This window comes from Cheilinus undulatus, linkage group 6 (assembly GCF_018320785.1).
Source record: "Cheilinus undulatus linkage group 6, ASM1832078v1, whole genome shotgun sequence".
In the NCBI taxonomy this organism is placed as follows: domain Eukaryota; kingdom Metazoa; phylum Chordata; class Actinopteri; order Labriformes; family Labridae; genus Cheilinus; species Cheilinus undulatus.
The window spans coordinates 47,475,776-47,501,618 of NC_054870.1; the positions used below are offsets into that span (position 1 = coordinate 47,475,776).

At 37.6% G+C, this 25,843-nt stretch overlaps 1 protein-coding gene across 3 annotated transcripts; it reads left to right on the plus strand.

Moving 5' to 3' along the window:
- Window positions 1-116: 116 nt before the first annotated feature.
- Window positions 117-24,804, plus strand: elovl5 (ELOVL fatty acid elongase 5). 3 transcript variants are annotated; one of them, XR_005992003.1, is made up of 9 exons: window positions 117-304; window positions 8,822-8,886; window positions 9,226-9,413; window positions 12,784-12,861; window positions 15,939-16,110; window positions 16,791-16,915; window positions 18,140-18,274; window positions 19,757-19,943; window positions 24,030-24,804. XR_005992003.1 is itself a non-coding variant. In XM_041789298.1 (8 exons), exons 2-8 carry the CDS (start codon window positions 8,829-8,831, stop codon window positions 19,883-19,885), a joined length of 885 nt encoding a protein of 294 aa, XP_041645232.1. In that variant the 5' UTR covers window positions 117-304; window positions 8,822-8,828; the 3' UTR covers window positions 19,886-20,585. The 3 variants fall into 3 exon arrangements, 2 of the variants coding, with proteins under 2 accessions (XP_041645232.1, XP_041645233.1); XM_041789298.1 differs by lacking the exon at window positions 24,030-24,804 and having other exon boundaries at window positions 19,757-20,585; XM_041789299.1 differs by lacking the exons at window positions 117-304; window positions 24,030-24,804 and adding an exon at window positions 322-381 and having other exon boundaries at window positions 19,757-20,585.
- The last annotated feature ends 1,039 nt before the right edge of the window (window positions 24,805-25,843 follow it).

Consider the following 25,843-nt stretch of genomic DNA (forward strand, 5'->3'; position numbering starts at 1 on the left):
TAACCAACCGCGTGTTCCTCGCATTCATGTCTCCACGTGCTGCGAATTAACCATCAACCGAACCCAAACTCATTAAACTGCAACTATGACACACACATAACCCCTCCTCTCATCTCTCTGACAGTGTGTATGTGGTTGCAACACACCGGGTCACCTCCTGGCTGCTCCGCTCCTGCAGGGCGATGGGCCAGCCTGCGAGTTCCTCCCACTATTTTTCCACTGAGCGACAAGGCTGCACATTGTGCTCAGACCGGCCATCCAGGCAGCCAAGGTTACTCTCACTGACGCTTTCTCTGCTCCAAAGGTAGGCAGTCCTCTGCACACAGCTGCTGCTCATCACACGCTCAACATTTCACGCTACGTGGGTGACTTTCCGCTGAGGTTTGATGCTGTTTTACTCTAAAATGCTGCAGCGTGTATGGCGTCTGAACGAGCGATGAGTTTGGGTGATGCTGAAGCGGTGACCTCTACTGTTCATGTAGCCTGGATGCGATCGACAGGATGTGATAAGTTTATTAAAATAATTAAATTATATCATCAGCGGAAGTTTTGGCTGTGAAACAAGAGGATGACATAATGAGATATCAGCGTCATCAGCTCGGTGGACTTCTTTCAGTTTAGCAACAGAGCCTGTTTATACTGTGTGGAAAGTGCTGTTAAAATACGTGTGACGCTTCAGTGCAATGTTACGGTGCAAAGAGCACGTTTGGCACATTGATGTCATGCATTCACCATAATGCGTCATTTTTAAACGAAAATATGGCTCTAAAGACCGCTAGAGTAAGGGGCAGTGTGTCAACATTAAAGGTCCTGTGTGGAGTTATTTAGTTGTTTGTAAAACAGGCTGTAAATAGTACTGCTCCATTCATGATTTTAAAAAGCAAACTAGACCACAGGCAAGAAGATTTATAATTTCTGTTAAGTCATTCAAGAAGCTTAAAGTTGCTGCATATATTGTAGGTCAAAACAGCCCAGAAAAGAGGAGCTTTCTGGGGCCCATGGACATCAGGAAAATCATGGTCCATTGTAAAGTTAAGCTGTCAAAACCATATTATACATTTAACCTGAATAATAACCACTCTTATTAAAGCAACAAAAATGAGTTTTATCTTTGTGGGTATACTGCCCTACAATAAAGCCTTAGCATTACTTTTTATTTTTAATGCTAATGTGGATGGGCACATTGTATACCATATAGTAGGGGTGGGAGAGAAAACAATACAGTACCGTATCACAATATTTTGTCTAGTGATATATTGTATCGTCTGATCCACCAAGTATCTATTTTTTTAAAACTAAATTGCTAATATAAACTGAAGTCTATGCAAATGGAAAAATAAAATAAATTGTTTGGACAATTGTTTATCCAGTGAGGTCAGCAGAAGTGACAGTCATAGAGCAGGAGAAAGTTGGTACAACAAACATGGCAGCACCAGGGGAACGACGTTAGGAATGCAAGCAGGGCACGAATGAGCTCGACATGACACATGAGGTTTGCAAGAAGTGCGCTGAGGAAATAAAATACTGCGGAAATACAACAAACATGAGGACAAGACTAATGCTAAATCAGCTAAACAGTTGAAAAAGTTGTATATGTTGCATTATATAGTATTGCAATACTAACTGTATTGCAAAATGTTGAAAATCGCAATAATATTGAATCGTGACCCAAGTACTGGGGTAATATCATATCATGGGGCCACTAGTGACTCCCTTTTAGAAAGTAATGTCAGACTTCATTGCTAAGCCATGATGTGCACGAATGTCAAGGTGTCACAGAACAAAGTAGAATGCATAGAAACAAATTTAACGGAAAATAATGACGGAATTGCAAAATAAAGGCCTAATTATGCAAAATGGGTTAAAAGTGGCAAAAACTTGGCAGAAGTGGTGAAAAAGTTAAAAGTGGAAAAAATGGGCAGAAAATGACAAAAACGGTCAAAAAGTTGCAAAAATGGGTAAATGGTGGCAAAATGGATTGATAATAATTTGAGCTTCAGAACTGAATGATAGCTTTTCACTCTTTTCAGCTCCAAAATGAAGTAAATGTCTGTTAGGACACAAGCACCAATTCTCCTGATCAGACACACGTGCATCAATACTGATGTCATCACTGTGCACCAAGGTTATCATAGTTTTGGATTTTTTATTAGTATTTTTTTTTTTTTTTTTTAGTTTTCACTTTCTGTGTTCAATTTAAGTTTAGTTTTAAGAGCTTTTTCCTGCTGATTTGTTAGTTTGAATTTGTTTGAAATTGACAACTCATTTTCAAACATATTGGGTAAGACAGTACCATTTATACTGATACAGTTATGCTGATTAAAGTTTTAATAGCTGCTCGGTGTAAAAGCTTGTTTGAAGAAAGAGCCATTAACAGAAATGTGCTTATTGAATGACAATGTATTATTTAAAGAGCTTTTTTATTCAGTGTTGTTTTTTTCCACAAACGGGTAGTTTGTTTTTAAGCCATTTTTCATGTACAGTACATGTTGACATTTGACTTTTCAATACTGATATCTGTAGAGGATAAAAATATCTTGATAATATCTAGCTGTATCATGATAAACCAGTGTAAGGGAGAAAAACTTCACCAGCGCTTCACAATATAAAGTGTTAAATAGTGCTGCCATTATATATCATTATTGCATGCATGTGTAGTGCTTTTGTCAACTGTGGTTGTTTTAAAAGTGCTATATAAATAAACTGATGATCCATCCATCCATCCTCATTAGAATAGGGCAAAACACAGGCTCCCTTATCATGCCATTTTACTGCACATAATCAATGCATATCTAAATTCTTGCTCTATTTATAACTGACTGAGATGTGATTATATTGATGCAGAGACCTGGTAAAAATCAGGTTTATCAAGAAGCCCTGATAGTTAATTTTAAACATTACCCACATTTCCCCTAATGCAGCCAGAGATTTTAAATGGAGAGTTAGTTTTGTAGAAACCAAACAATGAAGGTGGATTTACTTTGGATAATGCTGTTTACTGTCACAGGGCCTGACCCTTACCCTTACAGTCAATAAGACTGTTTGAATAAATCATAACCAGCTCTGATGATGACACAGACACAGAAGAGTCTGTGTTAGTCCAGAATGATGCATTACTATTTCTGGAGGATTGATTGCTTTGACATATTTTGCAGCATAACGCTGGCTAACACTAACTGGCTGCTAATTTGCTCTCCTGCTGTGGCTCACCATTATCATGTTCTGATGTTATCTAAACATCTCTGATCATCAGTGCAAGGATATTGCTGCACTGTGGTTGACAACAAAGCAGCTCGTTTTAGTTTATCTGTGTGGACACGCCTTTTATTGCCCAGCTACATGTCTGCAAGGAAGCTTTTGATAGATAACTTATATTAGATTCTATCTCAGATCAGATCAGTGAGATTTGGCTCTTCTAAGCAGTGCATACACACAGAATGAATACAGCATCATTCAGTATATTGAATTATGAATACTGGAAAATTATCTTTACAAATGAAATGGTTTCCACTGTGAATGAGTTGATCTATAAAGTCACATGTTACTGCACTTCCCTGAAAAGGATGTTGCAATGTCTTCATATCAATTATTACACAGTTCTCATTTGGTTTATTATAAGGTGTGTCTCACTAGGCAGGACTTGTTTCAGATATTACCAAGGTCAGAATAAGAAAGGGGGGACTCTGATTTGAAGCCATAAGACTTACATTTCTGATCATAAAAGGTACAATTTTCACTGGATGAAGGGTTGAAAAGGTTTTTTATTCTATTATGCAATGGGATCAAGTGTAGGGGTATTAATATTTACAGGATTTAAGTTAACCTCTGTATATGGATTAAAATGAATGTATTGATGCATGCCAACAAAGCCGAATGCAAATGCTTCCTTACTTGTTTAAGCCATGATTTAAATACATAAATTTGTAGTTTCAAGCATCTTCAGTGAGACATTTTAGCTACACTTTAAATATATTCTCATGTTTCTGGATTCAAAGTCTGTGTTTTTCAGTAAACCCTTAAAGCTCAGTTTTAGTATTACTTGAAACATACAAATCTGACCTGAAATGAAAGAATGCAAACCGTCTGCAGCTAAAATCAGATTGAATTATCATTATGTCTAGAGATTTTCTTCAGGGTTGCATGTCTTGGATGGACAAACAGAGTCAGTGTATAGGTCTGCATGGTCTTTAGTCACGTATCACATATAAAGGAGGCATTCTATGAGGACGTAACATACCAGAAAGACTGGAGTGTCACTGTTATGTTTGCAGCTGTAGACGCAGGTGTAGAGGCTGTCCGGCAGTGCAGCGGTCTGTGACGTAATTGGACTAAATTAAACGTATACCTTGTAAACACATCAGTGTGGAAAAGGAACACAGAACACAGATATTTCTGTGGCTGTGAGGAGGCATTTGTGCAAACCTGAAGTGATACATCGGGGTCTTGCAATTTAAAAGCCGACATAAAGGCCTGCAGGACTGAGCAAATACCTCTGACAGGATACTAAATAAAGACTGTGTGCCTGAGTGTTTTAGCTTTACTGTAAGTAAACAAGCTGCTGGGATTTTTTACTGCATTTTCTCTGCAGATAGAATGACCCTGCATGAGTGATTTAAAGCTAAAGATGGTTGGAGGACATTTTCTCCTTCCTTATAATGATTCTGATACTTACACTTGAGTTTACAGCCTTCACTTTGACATTTCCCTATCAGTGCATGACTCGGTGTCTTCATTTTACATGTGTGTACTTCAGCCTGGGTGCAGCATCTTCTACAGCAGAGTTTTTGTCTTTGCACACCTGGATGGAGGATTTTCTGCCATTCTTCTTTGCAAATCCTCTCAAGCTCAGTCAGGTTGGATGTGGACCGTTGGTGGACGGCAATTATTAGGTCTCTCCAGAGATGTTAGATAGGGTTAAATCAGAGCTCTGGCTGGGCCATTTCAGGACATTTACAGAGTTGTGCCTGCATTGTAGGGCTGTGTGCTTAGGGACATTGTAATGTTGGAAGGTGAACCTGTGGCCCAGTTTGAGGTCCTGAGCATTGTGGAACAGGTTTTCATTGAGGACATCTCTGTACATTGCTACATCCAAATTTTTCTCAACCCTGACTAGTCTTCCAGTAACCTTGCTAAGCAGATGATACGCCCGTTTCCTTGTGTTTTTTCACTGGCGAATCCATCTTAAAAAGCTCCCATCTGAACCATTTGGGCCTGGTTAGAAAGTGACAGGACCAATCAGCGATGAGGGGCAGTACTTTCAGGGGCAGCAGAGACGTGACGTTAACAAGCAGCAGCAAGTGCTGGTGTAGTTATGGAGGAAGAGCTTAGCGTGGATGCTGCTAAAGCGCCAGTTTTATCAGAACATGACAACATTCCTTTGTTAAAAGAAGAACAAAGAACAGAACTGGGTTGTTTTCTTTTTAAAAAACACAAAAGTTGAGTACTTGCATGTCTATAGTCACCATGTTTTGCGTTATTCCTCAGTAGTTGCGCATGCGCAGCTTGATAGCAGCTATGTCAGTGTTTTGTTGCTCTGATTGGCCCGTAGAGATGTGACAGACAGAACGTTCACCCAATCATACTCCGAGTATTTTTTAAAGCCTCTGCCTTTTCTCAAACATTTCTTATTGAAGCTTTTCCAGATGGATGTGTGAAACACATCCATCTGGCATGTCAGGTTAGTCTTCCTGTCCCTGCTACTGAAAAAAGCCCCCACAGCATGATGCTTCCACCACCATGCTTCACTGTAGGGAGGGTATTAGCAAGGTGATGAGTGGTGCCTGGTTTCTTCTAGTCATTATGCTTTAAATTGAGGCAGAACAGTTCAAACTTGGTTTCACCAGACAAGAGAATCTTGTTTTCACAGTCTGGGAGTCCTTCAGTGGCTACTTGCAAACTCAGAGCAGGCTTTCTTGTGTTTTGCACTGAGGAGAGGCGTCTGTCTAGTCACTCTGCCATAAAGCCCAGATTGACGGAGGTTTGCAGTGATCGTTGTCCTTCTGGAGCTTTGTCCCACCTTCACTCAGGAGGCCACTGTGCTCTTGGGAACCTTCAGTACCACAAAAAGGTTTTTGTAGTCTTCCCCAGATCTGTGCCTTGCAACAATCCTGTCTGTGAGCTCTGCAGGCAGTTCCTTTGACCTCTTGGCTTGGTTTGTGCTCAGACTTGCATTGTCAGCTGTGAGGCCTTATAAGTGCCTTTCCAAATCCTGTCCAATCAGTTTAATTTACCACAGCTGGAAAACTTTGAAACTAAAAATGTTTTTCCAGGCTGCGGTGTCAGGCTCTCTGCAGTCTGTGGCCAAGAGGAAGATGAGAATCAGTAATAACTAATAAATCAAACACTAAGTGATCCACCCAGCTACCAACATCCACACATTTTACACTCACGTAAAAGGCCTTTTGCTTTTTTAGAGGGATGGGCTGACTGTGCTGACTAAAGCAGCAAATTTAGATATTTTAAATAAAAATATCTTAAGTGAAAAAGTACTTACCAACTAGGGAATAGTGTATAAATATGACAGTAGAACTGTCCACATATGTTGTTACACCAGCTATTTTTAAAACTCACAGAAGAAACCAACAAACTGATATCAAAAATACTTCCCCTCAATTGAGGCTGCAGTCCTTCAACTCCTGATTCTGACATGGTTTGATGCATGTTATCCCTCACCTTCTCCCAACATTGCCTGTCTCTTCAGAACTAGAGGCTACAAAAGCCACTATTAAATCTTTAAACAGAATCTGCACATCATGACACCTTCTAGAAGTATGAAATTAAGCTTCAAAATCATGAAAATGAGGCAGTAAAATCTGCTCCAGGATGGTGTGGGTGTGTCGTTAAATGAGCTGAAGCCATGCCCACTCAGGAGAAATACAATCCTCTCAGATTTAAAAAAAAACCTAAAATCTGAATTGAGGAAAGCACTCACGCCATCAGCCTGCCCCCTGACCTTGTGTTGACCTGAGAAGAACAGACAAAGGCCCTGTCCACGAAACGAAAATGATATATTGCTGTTTCGTTTTGAAAAGTTTTCTGTAAAGACGGGATCGTCTGATCCACTGAAAACGACTGAAAACGCTGTAGTGCATATGCCAAGCCTGTATGTGGTGCTGCATTGCTGCCATGGAAATGCACCAAAAGAGAGAAGAAGATCACAGAAAACTGAAACAAACTTTCTTCTAGTTGCCCTTCTGGTTGTTCTCCACATTGGATTGAAGAACATATGGTGTATGCGTTTCCTGATGGTGCTAAAGGAGCATCAGATTTTGCTGTAAAAGCCATAACAAGCTCAGTAGCTTCTGCAGCACAAACACAACCGTGTATTCCGCCATTGTTGTTTTGGTCAGACTCGCACAGGTGTCTTAAGAGATGTGTGATGTACTCGTTTTGAGAAAGATGCGGTTGGCTGTCCACACGGAGACGAAACAGTAGTCATTTAAGGAGTTGTGCACTCTGGGACCTGTTTTCAAAAAGTGTCGTTTACAGTCACCCAAAACGGCGTTTCCGTGTGGATGAAACGCTGATACGACAAGAAACACTTTTTGCGTATACTCCTGAATTCATCTCTGTGTGATCCATAGACTACTGTAGCTATTAGATTTGACAAATTTATGTCACAATGAACAGAAAAACAGCATTTAACTGGCTGTTAACTTTCAGTAAAGACAGTGACATCAGCTAACAACAGACTGTACTGAGATTAGTGATGGGTCGTTCATGAACGAGCTGGTTCAAAGAGCCGGCTCTTTTATGTGAACGATCAGAGCCATATCCTGATAGAGAGCTGTTTTATATTTTTATAATAATAATAATAATAATAATAATAATAATAATAATTATTATTATTATTATCATTATTATCATTTGTAAATAGATTGTGTGTGTCTGTGTGTTATTTGATTAATTAGTAGGGATGATCGGATGATCTTTTATCCTCTACCACAGCCATACCATGCATTAAGGACTCATGTTTGATGGTGTAACATTAATGTTTTATGTCAGTGAGCAGATTTCATCTGACCCACAAGGTGTTTTGGGGAGAGAGTAGATTTTGAAAAAAAATTAAATGATATTTTCATCAGCTATAAAAATTGAGCATAGTTGGAGTAAAATACCTGCCTGAATATCAATCATATGTTATAACATTGAATAAAATGGCAGGTCAAATTAAGTCGAACTGGTGCATGAATGAAGAGCCGGTTTGGAGCCGGAAGAGCTGACTCTTTTTGCTGAGCTGAGCCAAATGAGCAGGATCGCTGAAAAGAGCCGAAATACCCATCACTAACTGAGATGAGCTGCTCTGGGATTTTATATCATAGTGTTGAGGGGGCGGGGTTATTCCCCACAGCCCACATATTGGCCCCGCCCACATTGAACCCAGCCAGGAAAAAGGTGAAAAACTTAATAACAGTCTAAATCCAAAACTCAGTAACATGTAGATCTCAGTGTTTTCATGTGTTTACAGCAACTGTATTCCAACATATTTAGTGTGTTAAGACACACATTTTGGATTTCACTTTACAGGGACTTTAATAGTGAAATGTTGTCCAGGTTGAATAAAACTGCGGCTGTGGCTACACCCATGCTAATTTCTTCACCAACCACCATTGTTTACTTGTATCTATCCAGTCGCAGGAAATGCATCTCTGAATAGATGCTGATATTGCTTCCTGTCTGCTGAATGAGTAAATAAGCTAGTTCCTATAGTGTCAAAAGGTGCACTACATGCTAACCAGTCTGTAAATCATAAACATAATATTCAGTTTGCTGTATTCCTTGGAATGGACATGAGCATTCATCATACATTCTCTGTTTATAGGTGACAAATGGAGACCTTCAACTATAAACTGAACACTTATTTAGAGTCATGGATGGGCCCAAGAGGTAAGTAAAGTTTGCATTGTCATTGTAGTCCTTAATATAAAATACAGTATGTTGCCCTTGTGTTGCAGTTTTCTCCCCCAATGCTGTGGTTACTTTATTTTATTACAGCAGAGCACTAAACTGAAACAGTTGAGATAAATATTACTCAACACCCAGGTATTTCATTACATGCTGTCCTTTTGCAAGGACTTGCACAAAGATAGTTTTTCACCACCTTGTTGTTAACCTTTTGAGGTACTGAGCAAACATTCCTCAGTGTGCACAACCGCTGCTTTTCCTCTTAGAATGAGGCCAGCTCACCAGCAGTTAAAAACTGGCCTCTGTATCTCCTTATCTTAGATCAGCGGGTGAGGGGATGGCTGCTGCTCGACAACTACCCACCTACCTTTGCGCTCACAGTCATGTACCTTCTCATCGTGTGGATGGGGCCAAGGTACATGAGACACAGGCAGCCGTACTCCTGCAGAGGCTTCCTGGTGCTCTACAATCTGGGCCTCACGCTCCTGTCCTTCTACATGTTCTATGAGGTAACAGACAGAAAACTACCTATGAGCAACCACTACCATATCACATTAGTTTATGAACAAACAGAGCTGTGCAACTAGATGTGAACCAGATTTTTATTTGAACTTTTACAACATACTAGATGATAAGGTTTATACCACTCCTGTGTGTATGATAGCTTCATAATTTTTAAAAAGTGTATGAAGAAAGTGCTGTTCAGAAACAAAAACAACAGCAGCATAACAAAGACAGAAACAAAGATGACTAAACAAGCACACAAAGAAAAAATAAATGAAATAAATGCACTTTGAATGACTTGTGTGATTAGCAGGAGGTACCTGAGTATTAATGTTGAAAATAGAGATACTATACAAGTCTATTTAATATGAAGTGAAAGCTACACTTTATGAAAAAAAAGTATTTGCCACATGTTTCTATAATCAAGCACCAAGCCATGCAAACATTTGTTGTATACACCATATTGCCAAAAGTATTCACTCACCCATCCAAATACTTGAAATCAGGTGTTCCAATCACTTCCATGGCCACAGGTGTATAAAATCAAACAGCTAGGCATGCAGACTGTTTCTACAAACATTTGTGAAAGAATGGAGGAGCTGTAAAGTAACATTTGCCACATTGGCTAAATGACTTAAAAATAGTGTTTTTACAGATTTTATAGAAAACATCAAATGGATTTTATTGTAAATCCTGTTTAGAAATCTTAAAAGATGAGTCTCACTCCCTAGGGGAAGCACTCAAATGTCCCCCTTTAGAATAAATAATCAAATGCACATTGATGTTTTAGCTTAATGCTGATTCACCAAATCAATACAGATCTTCAGTCTGCTGCTTTAAAAGGCTTTACTAAATAAAACCACAGCCAAGAAACTGTCTCAAGTTAGCACAGGGATTGGGATGTATTAAAGATTTATAGCATTAAGTAGTTAATCGTCAGAGACATTAAAGCACACATAATGTGATACTTTGTCAGAAAAACTACGGCTGCATAAATAAACTGAATTCATCACAGTCAGTATGTGATGAGCCTCTGTCCCCTGGAAAGTTGACAAGAACCAAGCTGGCCTGCACTTTAATCATGTCAAAGTAGAGGCCAGTTTTTGGTGACATTGATTTTGGACTGCCAAAAGTTCACCCCACATGCAGCCATCCACTGAGGCCTTACGCAATGCAGACAGAGAGACAAGAAGCTTTTTCTGCCAGCTGGATTTAGAAGAGAGTGCAGATCATTTAGACTAACACAGAAACTTTTACTACTCACGTGTCTACAAAACGGCACAGTTCACTATCAAGGCAATGTTACGGCATCTTATACAGTCGATTCAGCTCACAGTTGTCAAAGAAAAATACAGTTCAGTGTTTTATTTTACATCTCGATGTATATCGATTACAGATACTTGGAGATCTGTTTTTAAAAGCAGATTTCTATTAACCAACAGTCTGTGTCTATCTCCCTCCTGATAGCAGAATCTTTGGCTCGAGTGTCACCAGTTGTAACAGTTTTAAGTTGAGTACTGAATGAGAAGACAGATGGCGCTATTATTTCATTTTATTAAAAAATGAAGCTATGTTAGCTTTGAACTGCACAAAAATCCTTGAAATAAGTCAAGTGAGGTAGAAAGATTGATTTTTTTAATCTTCTGTGAGCCATGCTAGCTGAGCGAAGCTAACTATCTTCAGCTAAATATTGAAATAAAAACCAGTTAGACATTTTACGGAATTTGCCTGTTTCTTTTTCCTTTCCAAAAATCAAAACAAGGTAGAAGAAGGAGGCTAGTGTAGCTTAGCATAAAGATTGGAATCTGCCAAAACGCTAAATTGGTTATATTTTTCAGTTTTCCATCTAATATGAAGGAAAGTTACAATGATTTGACTTAAAGACAGGGATTGTGACTCATTTCTCAGAAAGTTGGCGACCTCTGTGCACTATGCGCCTCAGCACCCGCTGACCCTGTGCCGTCATTTTACGTGGCCTACCACTTTGTGGCTGAGTTGCTGTCATTTCCACTTTTTTATAATACCACTGACAGTGGACTGTGGAATATTTAGGAGCGAGGAAATTTCACGACTGGACTTGTTGCACAGGTGGCAGGGCTAACTCCCCACATGACGTCACGGGGGGAAAATCTGAGAACAGCTTGTTTCAGCACACATTTTCTGAAAGTTGGAGAAAGAGAGAGGCAGAGAGGGAATGGATTTTTCTGGTACTTGAGGGGATTGTGGACAGGCCAGGGGCACATATTTCTGTTAGAAAAACCTGAAAAGGTGATTTTTTTTTTGCATAATATGTCCCCTGTAAATGAAGATGGCATGAAGAATTGTGGGTTGTCTTTTACCTCTCTCCTTTGGTAAAGGCTGGTCCAGTGTATCCAATGGAAAAGGACATAATAAATGAAACAATGAATCTCCTTTCCTTTTCATTTAGAAAATTTAAACAGCCCTGATCATGGCTGACACTAAAATACTAAGTTTCACTTCATTAGGAACCTTCCTAAGCAAAAAGGACAAAACAGACCCTGTATTTCACTGGATAAGCCCCTGAGGCTGTTTTCTAACTTTAAGTCATGGTTTTGGACCACGCTGGTGTAACAGTTTAGCACTTATTTAAGTAATAAGTCTAAAAGTCATTTGATCCTCAAATCAAGACAATGGTGTTATCAATACAGATCTAAAACCTGTTTTGAAATGCTAAACAATATAATCTAAACATGCAATTAAAATATATGATCAATTGGTTAATCAATTGATCAAATGATCAATTAACTATAGAAATATAGCATTAAAAATAGGCAAAGAGGTTTAAGGAATTTCAGTGAATTTGTATGAACATGGCAAGGTTTAGTCATCTTATAAACATTTCCTTTTTGAGGTTAAAACACTTAATTGTGATACTCCTGAATGCAGTTTCTATCAGTAGTTGACCATTTTTGTAGCTCTTCAAATACCAGACTATTTAATAAATAGATGTTTCTGTCTCAGAAAAAAGGATTTAGAAATGTAACACTGAGCAAGCTTTTGTTTCTACAATAACCTTTAAAGCTGACATATTCCTAATGACCTTTAACCATCAAGACAGTCATAATGTTTCAGTAGCAGGGTGAGCTCATGCTGTAGATTAAATGTAACCAACGTCAGCAGCTTAAGATTGGTCAACACAACCTGACAGCAAACAGATATGGGTCAAAATGTGGTTATCTTGCTTTAAATCTGTCTGTGCCTGCAGCTGTATTCTTTACCAGGGAAAGGGAAGTCATTTTAAAACACTTCATATTGTCCCAGTTTCACATTTAGATTCAAGTGCAGAAATGACTGGCTTTAGGTTATGTATTGAAGAACAACTGTTTATCATTGTCTGAATCTCTCTTTCCTCAGCTTGTTACCGCTGTTTGGCACGGTGGATACAACTTCTACTGCCAGAACACGCACAGCGCACATGAGGTGGATAATAAAGTGAGTCTAATTTACAACATTCAACTTTTTTGTTTTCATATGGAGATTTTTTATTTATGTTAGTCATATCTTTTGAGTCATTTCCTAACATGCACGGTTTCTCATTCTGTTTCTTTAATAATAAACAACATGATGGGACTGTACACTAGCTACAGTAAACAATAATAAGGGAAATTTTTTGTTTTTCATCTGAATTGCACTGCGTTCCTCTGCAAAACTATCTATAAATCCATGCAGATAAGCTGCAGAGACACTGAGTCAGTTTAATCCAAATCATGTTATCATGATGACTCTGTTCAGCTCTGCTGCAGAGGTGAAAACAAAGTTCAAATGAAATCTGCAAAGCTCTTCAGTTCAGCACTGATTGAATAAAAAGTTCTAGCACTCTGTCACCTCTAAGCATAAATTGCTTTATGATGCATCCTGCACTTTCAGAGACCTTTAGGACAAACTTCTTGTGTAGAAAACACATTTATCTGTGATTTTTTACTCTCTCTCCAGGAATAAAATAGATTTTTTAAATTTTCATTTATTTATTTATCTTTTTTTCAGAGAACCCACCAAAACTAAGGTCTCTTTTTTTCAGGGGTGCCCTGGAGCAATGTCATATAAGACAGAATAAGAAAAAAATAGAAAACAAGGTTAAAATGATTGCAAAGACGTTAATGAATTCATATCAATCCTTGCAAACTCTTGCCCTGGTTAATAAAATAACCGTTTTAAAGCAGTTGCAATATTCCTTCTATAGTTCAGACAAAACTTATTTAAAAATGCCACATGAAACCAGCAGTGTTAATTTTGGCAGCTATTTTTAATTTTAGTCTTAGTTTTAGTCTTTAAATAAAATGCATTTTCATTTTAGTCTCATTTTAGTCATTCTGTTCTTTTTAGTTTTAGTCTAGTTTTCGTAAACAAAAACTCAAAAACATTTTAGTCTAGTTTTAGTCCATAAAAAGTCCTCACATTTTAGTCTGTACTTTTAGTCCAAGCATTTATTTTCTTGCCTAAATCCGGTACCAAATCATGGAAGTGTTTTCTGTTCACTCTGCTAAACCTGGGGTCCCTGCTTTGTTTTTTGACAGATTTACTCACAGTGGAGAAACATCACGGATTTTGAATGTCCAACAAAAACTAAATTACATTTAGTGTCGTTTTAGTCATCTTGATGAAAAATGAATTTATTTTTTGTCAGTTTTAGTCATCACAGATCTATTTTTGTTAGTCTTAGTCTAGTTTTTGTCATGGAAAAAAGGCTGTGGACGAACCTTTTTAGTCATAGTTTTAGTCGACTGTACCTGAGAGGGCAATCTAGCTGTCATTTGGAATTTTTTCTACATAATGGGTGCATTAACACTAAAAGCAGTCCTACCCCATTCAGTCCTGGGGATCCTGTTTTAAAGCTCCTGTGGAGATTTCTAGCTGATCAGACTCAAAGAGTACTAAAGCCTTTCTATATGACCTGGAAAAGAAAACTAGACCATTACAGAGAAGAACTGCTATTTTTAAAAAATAATAATAATACTTTATTAATACTACTACTAATAATGATACTTTATTAATACTAATAATAACTTCAATTATATGGCACCTTCACAAAGTGCTTTGACAATAAGTAGAAAAACAAATAAGACAAAGCTTCACAACACAACACAAGCATAAGAAAACAACAAGAACAACACAATCCCAGCAACAGAAGAACCCACGAAAAACCCAGCCAAACAAGAAAGACATTACAAAACCCCAGAAGTATAAAAAGTATGATGAAAATTAAAAAGGTAAAATAAACACCTGGAGCAAAATAAAAACCCATAATAACCCAACACAGGACCCGAACTACAATAAGAGCTGAAAGACATGTAAGAGCTTTTAAAATATTAGGAAGGGACAGAAAAGAATAGAAATCAAAACAATAAAAATTAATAAAAACAATGCATTAAAATTAAAATGCATTGTGATTATTAGATCACTGTGAGTCAGTAATAATAGTAATAAAATAATAAAAAATAATCAGTTACAACAGGAGTTAAAAGGGCAATAGGAATCAGATCAAAACATAAAGATAAGATAAGATATTCCTTTATTAGTCCCGCAAGGGGAAATTCCAAATTACAGCAGCAAGAGTGGAGTAAACAAAGCACACAAATGAATAAATACAATATATATATATAGTGCCTAACAAATTTATTAGACCACCTGTCATATTTGTCTCAGAGACAATCCATCATCAAGAAGTACTTTAATGCAGACTCTTTCATTTTCTGTGAGCTCTCGACATTTTAACATTTTGAAGAGGAATGAGGAATTTCAAACTGAAATTACGTTTTTATACCCAAATTTGAGCCGGCTCACTGGGCTTCTCTGAGAAGTCAGAAATGAATCAAGCATAACATTCAATCACTGAAACTATTTTTTTCTGTATAGGAATGCAAGTAAATAACTATAATTTGACACATGAATCAAGAAATATTAACGTGCTTTACTATTTTTTCAGGTTCTTTGTAAATCAGTAAATTTGAAAGTTCCTGGATAACAATAATAATGATATTTTAGCATTAAGAATATCATTTGGGTTAAAGAGCTTCTACATATTGGTGTATTAATCATTGCAGAAACATAAAAAATGATTTTGGTAATTACCAATGCTGTTAATTTAGGGCAGCTGTGGCATAAACCTTACTTTGGGTGGTGGTCTAATAAATTTGTTAAGCACTGTGTATAAAATATAAAAAAGAGTAGACATAAAAGCTTTATGATAAAATGAGAAAACTAAGGAAAATTAGAGGCAGAAAAATAAAAGTGAGAAAACTGACCAAAAGAAGGAGGAGACGGTATGTAGCTCTTTTATATTTTTGTCGCCCCTGCTGTGGGGTAGCGGTCAGACGAGCACCCAACCAAAACAGCTTTTTTCAAATTACCCCACCATAGACTGATTCTAAGAAGCATGAAATAAATTGGAAACAGAGGATTATTACATTTTAAATTAACCATAAGACAAAAACTGATATAACCCCAAAATCCTGACAGGAGCTTTAAATCCTCTTTTAACTTTTTTTTGTATTTTCACTGTGTCCTCTCAGATCATTAATGTCCTGTGGTGGTACTACTTCTCCAAGCTCATTGAGTTCATGGACACCTTTTTCTTCATCCTACGAAAGAATAATCACCAGATCACCTTTCTTCACATCTACCACCATGCCAGCATGTTGAATATTTGGTGGTTTGTTATGAACTGGGTACCCTGCGGCCACTGTAAGTGTTAATGTCAAACCCAGCCCTGAAAACAGCTTTATAGGCAAAGTTTGGTTTTACAGCAGAGTCATCAGTAATAAGTATATTAGCTACAGGATTTGCTGGTCAGTGTGGCCCTTTTATTGAGGGACTGGTTTGAGTGCCAGTATGGACTCTAGGCTGCTGCTTGCAGCTCTGTATAGCTTCTGTGCAGGTGCACTGGCCGGGCTCTTCTTAAAGGGGCTACACTGAGCCGCATCTCCTGTGCCTAATAGACTAACTTCTGTCAAGTACCTCAGCTGAAACCACTCTACAGTGAGCAGAGTGTGTTTTCACACACAGTCCTGAAGTTTAGAGCAGCCTGCTGACAGCTCTGAAGGTTGAGCGATTACCCAATCCAATGATTACCTACTGTGTCGAACTTTGCACATGTTTATTGGTAAAATAAAACACTGTTACAATTTACAGTCTGCAGAGTATGCCTAGAAATGTAGAACATTATAAAACCCCCTTTTATCACACAAAACTTTCAAGCTTTCACTGTTACTACTTTTACTCAGATATTTCTCACATGTAAGTCTGCTTAATTATTTATCATAAGTTTATTAAGAGTATTACTTTGCTGCAGATGGCTTAGATGATTTTTAATCTCTTTTACTTCACACTGGAGATAAATAACCTCTCCCTCTGACTCTCATCAGCGTACTTCGGTGCCACTTTAAACAGCTTTGTCCACGTCGTGATGTATTCGTACTACGGCCTCTCAGCCATCCCATCTATGCGGCCGTACCTCTGGTGGAAGAAATACATCACACAGTTTCAACTGGTGGGTTCATCCTTTTTCTCCACCCTGTGAGAGAGGAAGTTTAAGATCATTTACTTAAAATTCGTACTAAAACAGTGATAACAATAACTGATTTTACCAGCAAAGTCCTCCCTTCTAAAGTAACTTACCTGAATCATTAGGTTTTGTGATATATGGGTTTTAATGCTGTTTATCTACTTTATTGTGTTTTATTATATGAATACTGTATATGTTGTATTTTATATCACTAAGTTTCTGAATTTAATTCTCTAAAAAAAACTTGTATTCCTCAAACAAGAAATATAATTCATAACTACAGTACAGGGTTTATCCTGGGTTTTTTTTGTTGAAAAGTTATTTTTTCATAACATGTTTGAAACTCCATTGAAAGTAGTTGTGTTTGTTGGGGTGGCAGTGGCTCCGTCTGTTGGGAATCAGAGGGTCGCTTGATCAAGTCCCAGTTGAACTGAGTTTTAAAATTATTGTGGTAGCTGGAGATGTGCAAGTCAATGTCCTGAGAACTGCCGAGATTCCCCTAAGTAAGGCTCTGAACACTCAACTGCTCATGTGCAGCCTCTTATTCTGACATCTCACCATCGGTGCATGTCCATAAGAGCCTTCCTGTTTGTGCATTTATTTCAGCCTATTCGTGTATATCATGTTTAATAACAAAATTAAAATCACCCCTCTATTGGAGGGATTTATAAAGTATTTCTTTTTCCATCTCAATTCTACAGGCTCTTTTTATTTTTCTCTATTCAAATAAGTAATTAGATACTAAAGTGACCATTTACAATCCAAAATTTAATAACGTATTGGTTTTGTATGCGACCTGCAGTTCTCTTAATTTAATGATGCCTTTGAAATGTAAATGAAAAATAAGGCAGTAAGTATTTGGAATGCATTACAGATGTTTCTTCTCCTTCTTCATTTATTCTGTTATCAATAATTGAATTGCACGTACATTGTGTAAACTTAATTGTATTTTCAGCCTTGTACCTTCCCTTTGTTATGATTATCATTAAATTCATTTGACATAATGTAGCTGATGTTGCTATTTAGATGGAAATGTCATTGGGGTATTACCTACAGCCGCCTCTTTAGCTGTTATACAGTGCAGCTGCTTGTTTCACCTATCTGAGATATTTTTGTCTCTGGATCAATACAGCCCTCCTATAGGCTCTCTGTGTGTCACCTTCTCACCTTGGTGTGTGTCTGCATGTATGTGTCATATTTCCTCCACAGATCCAGTTCTTTCTAACCATGTCTCAGACATTGTGTGCAGTTGTATGGCCGTGTGGATTCCCTATGGGATGGCTGTACTTCCAGATAAGCTACATGGTCACGCTCATCTTTCTTTTCTCAAACTTCTACATTCAGGTTAGTGTTTTATCTCTTCATAAACCTTTGATTGATGACTTTGTGTGGCTTAACTGTTTGGTAACATCTGGCTTGTTTAAAGTAAGGTATATATTTACTCAATCTCACCTGCACTGCAATGCTACTATACACAAAGGCACAAAATGCATGGCTGAAAATGGCCCCTAAAATTCATTTTAACTGTTATTTTTGAGGCTTTTCATCCCTTTGTTTAGAGGAGAGATCAGTGGATACAGTCTCAGATCACATAGAGAGAAGTGGGGGATGGCATGCAATAGAGGGCTAATGGTGGGAGTGAAACTCAGTACTGCCACTGTGAGAGGGCTGCAGTCTCTGCACAAGAGATTTAACCACTGAGCTTTGCTGGTGCCCCTCTTTATACCTCCATGCTGGTGATAGTCGAGGCCAGAGGCATTATGTTTTCAGGTTGAACAGTGCATTCAAGAAGTGTCCAGACCCCCTTTGCTTTTTCAGTTTTGTTACGTTGCAGCCTGATGTTACAATTATTTAAATTCTTTTTTTTTTTTTTCAAATCAGTGGATGGCTGCAGCGATGGTTGTCCTTCTGGAACTTTGTCCCAGCTTCACACAGGCTCTCTGGAGTTGATTCAGAGTGACCATCAGTTTCTTGGTCAAAGAACCATAAAGAATCATATTAAAAAAACGTAACTATCTACGGTCATGTACATAAGTTTTAAGCAAGTAAGGCGCCAAGGATTCATCATGGGGTCCGGTGTGTCACAACCCAGGCTGGAATCAAGCTTGACACGTTAACACACATGGGTGTCGCCTGGTATGCCCCCCCCCCCCCCCCCCATAATATGCCCAGAGACTGCTGGCATTTTTCCAACGTTTCCCCAGGCCATGCTCACTCGCTACATCCTTCCCTTACTCCACCCTAAAGTTGTGGACTTTGTTATTTTTCAACAGCTTATTTTTCCGTGCCTCTGGTAACATGCAAGGACATCCAGAGCACGACTTGGGTTGTGTCACTCGCCATTACATGCCTTGCTTCAACTTCAAATTTTTGCCCAAACATGCCTAAAAGTTCTGCACAGAACTGCATTAACATTGACTAAAAGTGTTTAAGTCCTTTATTGAATTAAATAAAGAGTTGAAGCATTGATTTAAAAAAAAAATCTAATGGGGTTTGAGGAACTATGCAAATCAAGTGCAGCTGGTGAGTTGACTTAAACTGTCCTCTCTAGTGTTTTGCTTGTAAGAAAGTGACCTTGGAAGTGGTGTTTATGCTAAACTGTTTAGAGATGATGTAATGGTCAACAAAATCCTGGTTTTGCTTATATTCTAATATATTTTGTATTTTATTGTCTTATTTGTTTACTGATGCTCTTAATGCTCTATTTGTTAACTGGGCAAAGCACAGCTAAAACATGCTGCTCTATGTATAAATCTTGCTTTACTTTATAGGTATTATTGTATCTGCATTAAATAATTCCTCATATCTCTCTTTCTCTCACACAAGACCTACAAGAAGCACAGCATTTCTCTAAAGAAGGAGCATCAGAACGGCTCTCCTCTACCAACAAATGGGCACGCAAATGGGACTGCATCTTCTGAGCACATCGGACACAAGAAACTGAGGATGGATTGACATTTGAGAAACCGTCACCCAGCTCTCACTGTAGCGTGTTAGCTAATGCTGCTAAGAGGTATCCGTATCTTCTAATGTAGAATAGTCTTGCACTCAAGAAGAAATAAGCCATAGCCAAATGTACCCAGAGACTTTCCATGTTTTTGCACACATTCCTACTCATGGTATTGTTAACTGAATCAGTATATTTAAAGGAGAAGAGTGCTGCAGTATGGTTGACATTGCACAATATTGCCTCCCCCGCCCAGCCTATGGAGGAAACTCCTTCTAAAGCAAAAAACTTTCCTGCTACCAGCAAACAACCACACATTTTGGCTCATTAAATGACGCTTTACTCACAAAAAGTCCAAAGATGAAGCTCCTGTGTATGTTGACAGCTTAAGATTTCATCATCCTCAATAACTTAAGAGACAAGAAGAACTACTCAGTGCTTGTTATGATCTTTAATGTGTAACCAGAGCATGCATTTTGCACCTGTGTTGTTGCATAATCCTAAAGTTTGCCCCATGTAATACTGTAATGTGTATTTATTGACAGGTTGTAACAGCAGAAGTTACATTTGCTTTGTATTGGCAGAGCAGGGTCTCCAGTTTGGAATATGTAGCCATCTTAACAAAGCATAACCAAAGCTTGAAGCGCTATGTTTATATTTAAACCAGGGTGAGACACAATATTAAAGGGCAGTTGTTGTGTATTATGAGCACAATTTAAATGCATTTTCTGTTCATGTCGGGGAAAAAAGTTTTTCTCCTGTTATGTGTTATATTTCCGGTAGCTTTAAGCTGTAAATGCAAAAAAAAGTACTTGAAATCATTAAGTTATCCAAAAAAAAAAAAATGCACATGTGCAACTGTATATTGGTCTTATTTAGATAACACATTTATAAAGTGGATATTATAATACTGAAGCCAAATGTGGACATGCATCCATACATTTTATATACTCAGTTTTCCACTGTAGACTATAGAAAATATTGGGCAAATCATGAGACAGCAAGCTTTTTAAAAAATTTTTATTCCCCCCATATTATATATAACGGAAAACCAGCTTTGTTATCCTAAGATAGCACGAAAACTACAATAAAATCTCGATCCCAAAAAAACTAGAATTTGCACCATATGAGAAAAACGTTATCCACATGTAGAAAGGTAACTAAGTAAAGATCTCAAGAAAATAACTTATTACTAATTGTTATCGCAGCAAAATTGGTTTAATGTCATGTTCTGATGCATGTCTGAATAGGGCTTCTGTATTATTTAGTGCTTAATACTCGAATATGCTTTATTGAGATAAATATTTCTATTTACTTGAGAGCTAGAATTCATAAAATTTACCTCAAAAGTTAAGAGAAAATATTTGACCTCAAGGTTCATTTCGTAGATGAACTAGATTATTTAGATATTCTTTTAAAGTTCATTAATATAGACGGTGTTCAGTTGTTATAAGATGTCCTTAAAGGGGTATACCAGTATTTTTAAAGTTAAGTCATATGAGGTACCTAGCAGTAGAAGTGGCATTAGTGGCGTAATTTCAGTAAGCAAGAGTAAGAATTTGTCAGACTTGCTGCTTGTACCGGCCGGGGAGCTAAGCTATACAGCGTGACAGATGGGTACAGTTCTTTCCCTGAATTTAGCAGTTTTTTGTTAAAAATTGACCGAATAACAACGTTGGCTAAGCCTAGAGAGCCTCTGTGTTTTTGATGTTATTTAGCAATGCAAAAGCTCGTAACCAATAGCCAAAGCCTGCATTACAAAATAGTGAGAAAAACACAGGATTTTTAGGTAAAAAATTAAACACTTTTAAAGTTTTCAAAAGTGCGTATGTTGTTAGCTAACGCTATTTGTGGCCACTTTTTACCAGCTGATTTGGTTTTCACTTTAGCTTGACATCCTTAATACGTAGATTAATTTAAGTCCATTTCACACTCGTGTTGCAAACCTCTTGTTCAAATCTTATCCCTGCTTTTTGTTTCTGCTTTGGTAAATGCTAAATCTGTTAAATTGTTACTTCTAAGAAGAAATTTATTGCCTATGGAACACAAAAGTTAAGTTAATCTAATACCAAAAAGTAGTTTTGAAATGTGCTACGTTGATTTCTCGCTTAGACTTAGCAAAAAGCAAACAGCCTAGCAAAAAGACTAGGGAAGACAACTTGGCTGGCTCTGTCTAAAATTAACTTGACACAATTAAATCAAATTCAACAAATTTACATGAATCACTGAAGCTCAGTTCAGGGCCAAAGATCTGCACGGAGACAAGCTGAAAGTTGCATCTGCTCACTACGTGCCGTGCTGCAACATTCATAAAGTCTGTCAGTTCACACCTCTGCAACGATTCTCTGTGCTTCAGTTTCATGCCTATCTTGAAGCTGCATAACTCAATGTGTACAGCAGTAGTTCTCAACCTCTTCAGCCCGCGACCCCCCAAATAAAGGTGCCAGAGACCGGGGATTCCTACTGTACCTGAAGGTGGTTGAACACAGCCATACACATTCAAGAATAGTCATGTGCAGACAAAGCCGCCCATTAATGGGATAGCTTTCTGGGGCCCAGCCAAACTGGGGGCCCATTGAGGTCAGCAAAATCATGGTTGATTGTAAATTTAAGCTGTAGTATCCATATTTAATATTTAACCTGAAAAATAACCTCTCTGATCAAAGAAGCAAATATCTTTTTTTATTCATTTGTGTAGTAAATAGCCCTCTTAAAAATGTAACTCCCTTGTGTTCAAAACATAATTGAAATTGCTAGAATGGGTTAATAATGGCAAACAGTGGTGGAAAAGGTGGCAAAATGGGATTTTAAAAGTAGCAGAAATGAGTTAGAAATGGCAAAAACTAGATTAGTTGCAAAAAATAACCAAAAGTAGGAAAAGGGGATTAAAAAGTGGCTGAAATGGCTTCAAATTGGCTTAAATGGGTGTGTAGCGCTGCATTATGTAATAACGCTGCATTATGTAATAATGTTATACATTTCAAAATTGATTTAAAATGGAAATAAAGGGTTAACTGAGACAGAAAAAATAGGCAGAAATAGGTTAAACTGGCAAAAATCGGCTTATCAAATTGTGAAATGTGGTTAAAATGGGTGTAAAAAGTGGTAAAAAGTGGCAATGATGGGTAAACAGAGGCAACAATGGGTGAAAAGTGGCAAGAATTGGTTTAAAAATGGCAAAAACAGGCAGAAAAAATGGCAGAAATGGGTTTTAAGTGGAAAAAATGTGTTTGAATCAGCAAAATTGGTGGGGAAAATGTGATAAATGGGTTAAAATTTGGCAAAATTGGTGTTAAGTGTCAACAGTGTAATTTAAAAAATATTTTTAGTTTTTTTAGGGCATCTGGAGACCCCCGCTCAGTGGCACCCCAGCGTTGAGAACCAATGGTGTACAATATGAAAAAGCACAGTACATTGATATTGAGCTGGGCTACCATTGCAGTTCTGCTTTTAGGAAAAAAGTCCCTCAAAAAAAAAAAACAAAAAAAAAAACAAGAGAATCCAAACTTTGGAGTTCTCCGTGAGTGCCTCAACAGAATACCTGGGGGGCTTATGCCAATGTTAGGAGCCTGAAGCTGAAGATATCCAGTTTTTTTTGGTCAATTTCTCTTGGTTATTCCTGGAGCAGTTTCATTGTTTAGAGGATTTTGTGTGGCCTGCAATAAACAGAGCAAACACTAACTGCTGAGACTGTATTTCACCAGGGGCACAGCTGAGGTTATCTGTCCAAAACTCTGCTGTAGCAACCAGCTGGAACTGTAGTCAACTTTGTAATTGGCATGATCACCTGACTTTTTCTCTGGGCTCTGAGGCGCTGATTGAGGATTAAAACATAATGTCTATTGTTTTAAAACCATCTATTTGTTACTTGACAAATTTAGTCATAAGTAACCCTATCAACTGGCTTGATTTGAGCTGTGACTGTCCGCAACACTCTAAAACTGGGTCGGACTGGGTCTCTTTAGACCGTGTTTGATATGAGCCAAGCTAGCTGTGTTCTTTCATGTCCATTTCTGAAGCTTAGCTATGCTAACCAAGTGTTAGCTCTACCTTAGCATGCCAATAAAAAAAAAATCAGCATCAGTCTTTTCCACTAAATCTGATACAGAATTCTGACATGCTTCCCAAATCATTCAAGTGTTTGTTTTCCAGATGCAGAATGGACGGTTTCTCCTTTTACAACAACAACAACAACAACAAAAAAAAAAACACATCACAACCTTAAAAAATGTTGTTACATAACAATTCTTTGGATTTCTTGATCTTGTTGGTAAAACAAATATGTAAACTATTTATTCCTTTTTTTTCCTGTTATTTTCTTTACACCCCTGCCAAGGGCTTACACAGTAACTGCTGGTAAAGAAAACTACAGAACAGTAATGTTTGACCTGTAAACGCCTGCTGTGTGGCTCTGCAGTGCTGCACTAACATGCTGATTCAGTTTAATGAGGGACTGTGTGGCCTTACCACTGAATGGGCACAGCTCAGATGTAAAGGTGACCTACATTCATACTCACTGCATTAGAAAATGTTGTTAAAATCTGAATAATACATGCAAAGGTCGTCTTTTCTCTGCATGAGGAATTAGGTCCATTGGATATCTGCTGATAACACACATGCATGAAGCATATCTGCACAGATGATGAATTATGACTTATTTTCATAATGTATAATGCTAAATGCCAGTCCTGTTACAGTTCCTCTTCTTTTAAGAGCAATAGTGCTGAAGATACAAATATTTCTATATTTAAGGGCGGGATAAGCATCATATATTCTTAATAATAAAGGCCAAGGAAGCATACATGTATGTATGGGTCGCACAACATACATGTATGACGATAAATAATTGTATATTTTGAGAAATCTTGGGTAAACTGACTGAGGCTTTACTTACTGTAACAACATTAAAAACCAACTGAGAATGTGAGACTTCGTTTCCTATGTGTTTTTTCTCACACAATGATGCTGACTAAAGCTTTTTTGTTATTTTTTTCTGGAAGATAAAAATCAATATGCAGATAAACTACAGTTAAATTAATCTGCAACGCTTTATTCTAGCCATGCATGGCTAGCAATGATAGCTTGTTGGCTAGTTACCAAATACCATTACCAGTTAGTTAGGAGCGTTTAGCTTAAGTACATAGCTGAAAAAGTATTTTTTGGTATTTTCTAAACATTTCTAACGGTTATTTAAAGCTACACGAAATGTATTTAAAAGACTTATGGTGGTAGGATAGACTGATAAATTAATGATTAAATGAATGAATAATGAGTAAATTAGCTAAAACATTGAAAATGTATTATGTTTTCCAAACGGCCATTCAAGTGCACAGATGTGTCTCAAAAATACATTACCAATTAACTGTGATTTAATTCAAGATCCAAGAGAAACTTCCATATTCTACATTAATCATTACAAAGTGAAATATTTCATGACGATTTTTCTTTTTGATAGTTATGAATACGGCTTACAGCTCACAAATCAAAAAACTATTATTCAATCTATTAGAATAACACAAAACACCAGTCCAAAAAAAAAAAAATTTACACAGAAACGTTGACCTTCTGGAAAACGTTGCTCAATTCTGCACTCAGTAATTGTTTAGAGCTCCTTTTTGTGCAAATTACTGCAGCTATATGATGTAGCATGGAGCTAATCAGTCCGTGTCACTGCTGGGGTGTTATGAAGTCAAGGTTTAGCTTGTCTGTATTGTTGAATCTGGTGTCTCTCATCCAACTCATGACATTTTCTCAGAGATTCTCTATGGGGTTCAGGTCAGGCTAATTGCCAGTCAAGCACAGTAACTAACACCATGGTCAGCAAATCAGCTTCTGGTAGTTTTGGCTTCCCTGTGGACAGGTGCCAAGTCCTGCTGGAAAAAAATCAGTATCTCTGTAAACCTCCCTAGCAGATGGAAGCATGAAGTGCTTTTTAAATCTCCTGACAGATGGCTGACGGCATTGAC

What these genes read in the sequence shown, in the direction of transcription:
- elovl5 (XM_041789298.1), top strand. Translation starts at nt 8,829, where the DNA reads ATGGAGACCTTCAACTATAAACTGAACACTTATTTAGAGTCATGGATG. An exon ending in CTGGGTACCCTGCGGCCACT is followed by an intron (nt 16,111 to 16,790) that starts GTAAGTGTTAAT and finishes GACTCTCATCAG; the next exon opens with CGTACTTCGGTGCCACTTTA. An exon ending in ACATCACACAGTTTCAACTG is followed by an intron (nt 16,916 to 18,139) that starts GTGGGTTCATCC and finishes TTTCCTCCACAG; the next exon opens with ATCCAGTTCTTTCTAACCAT.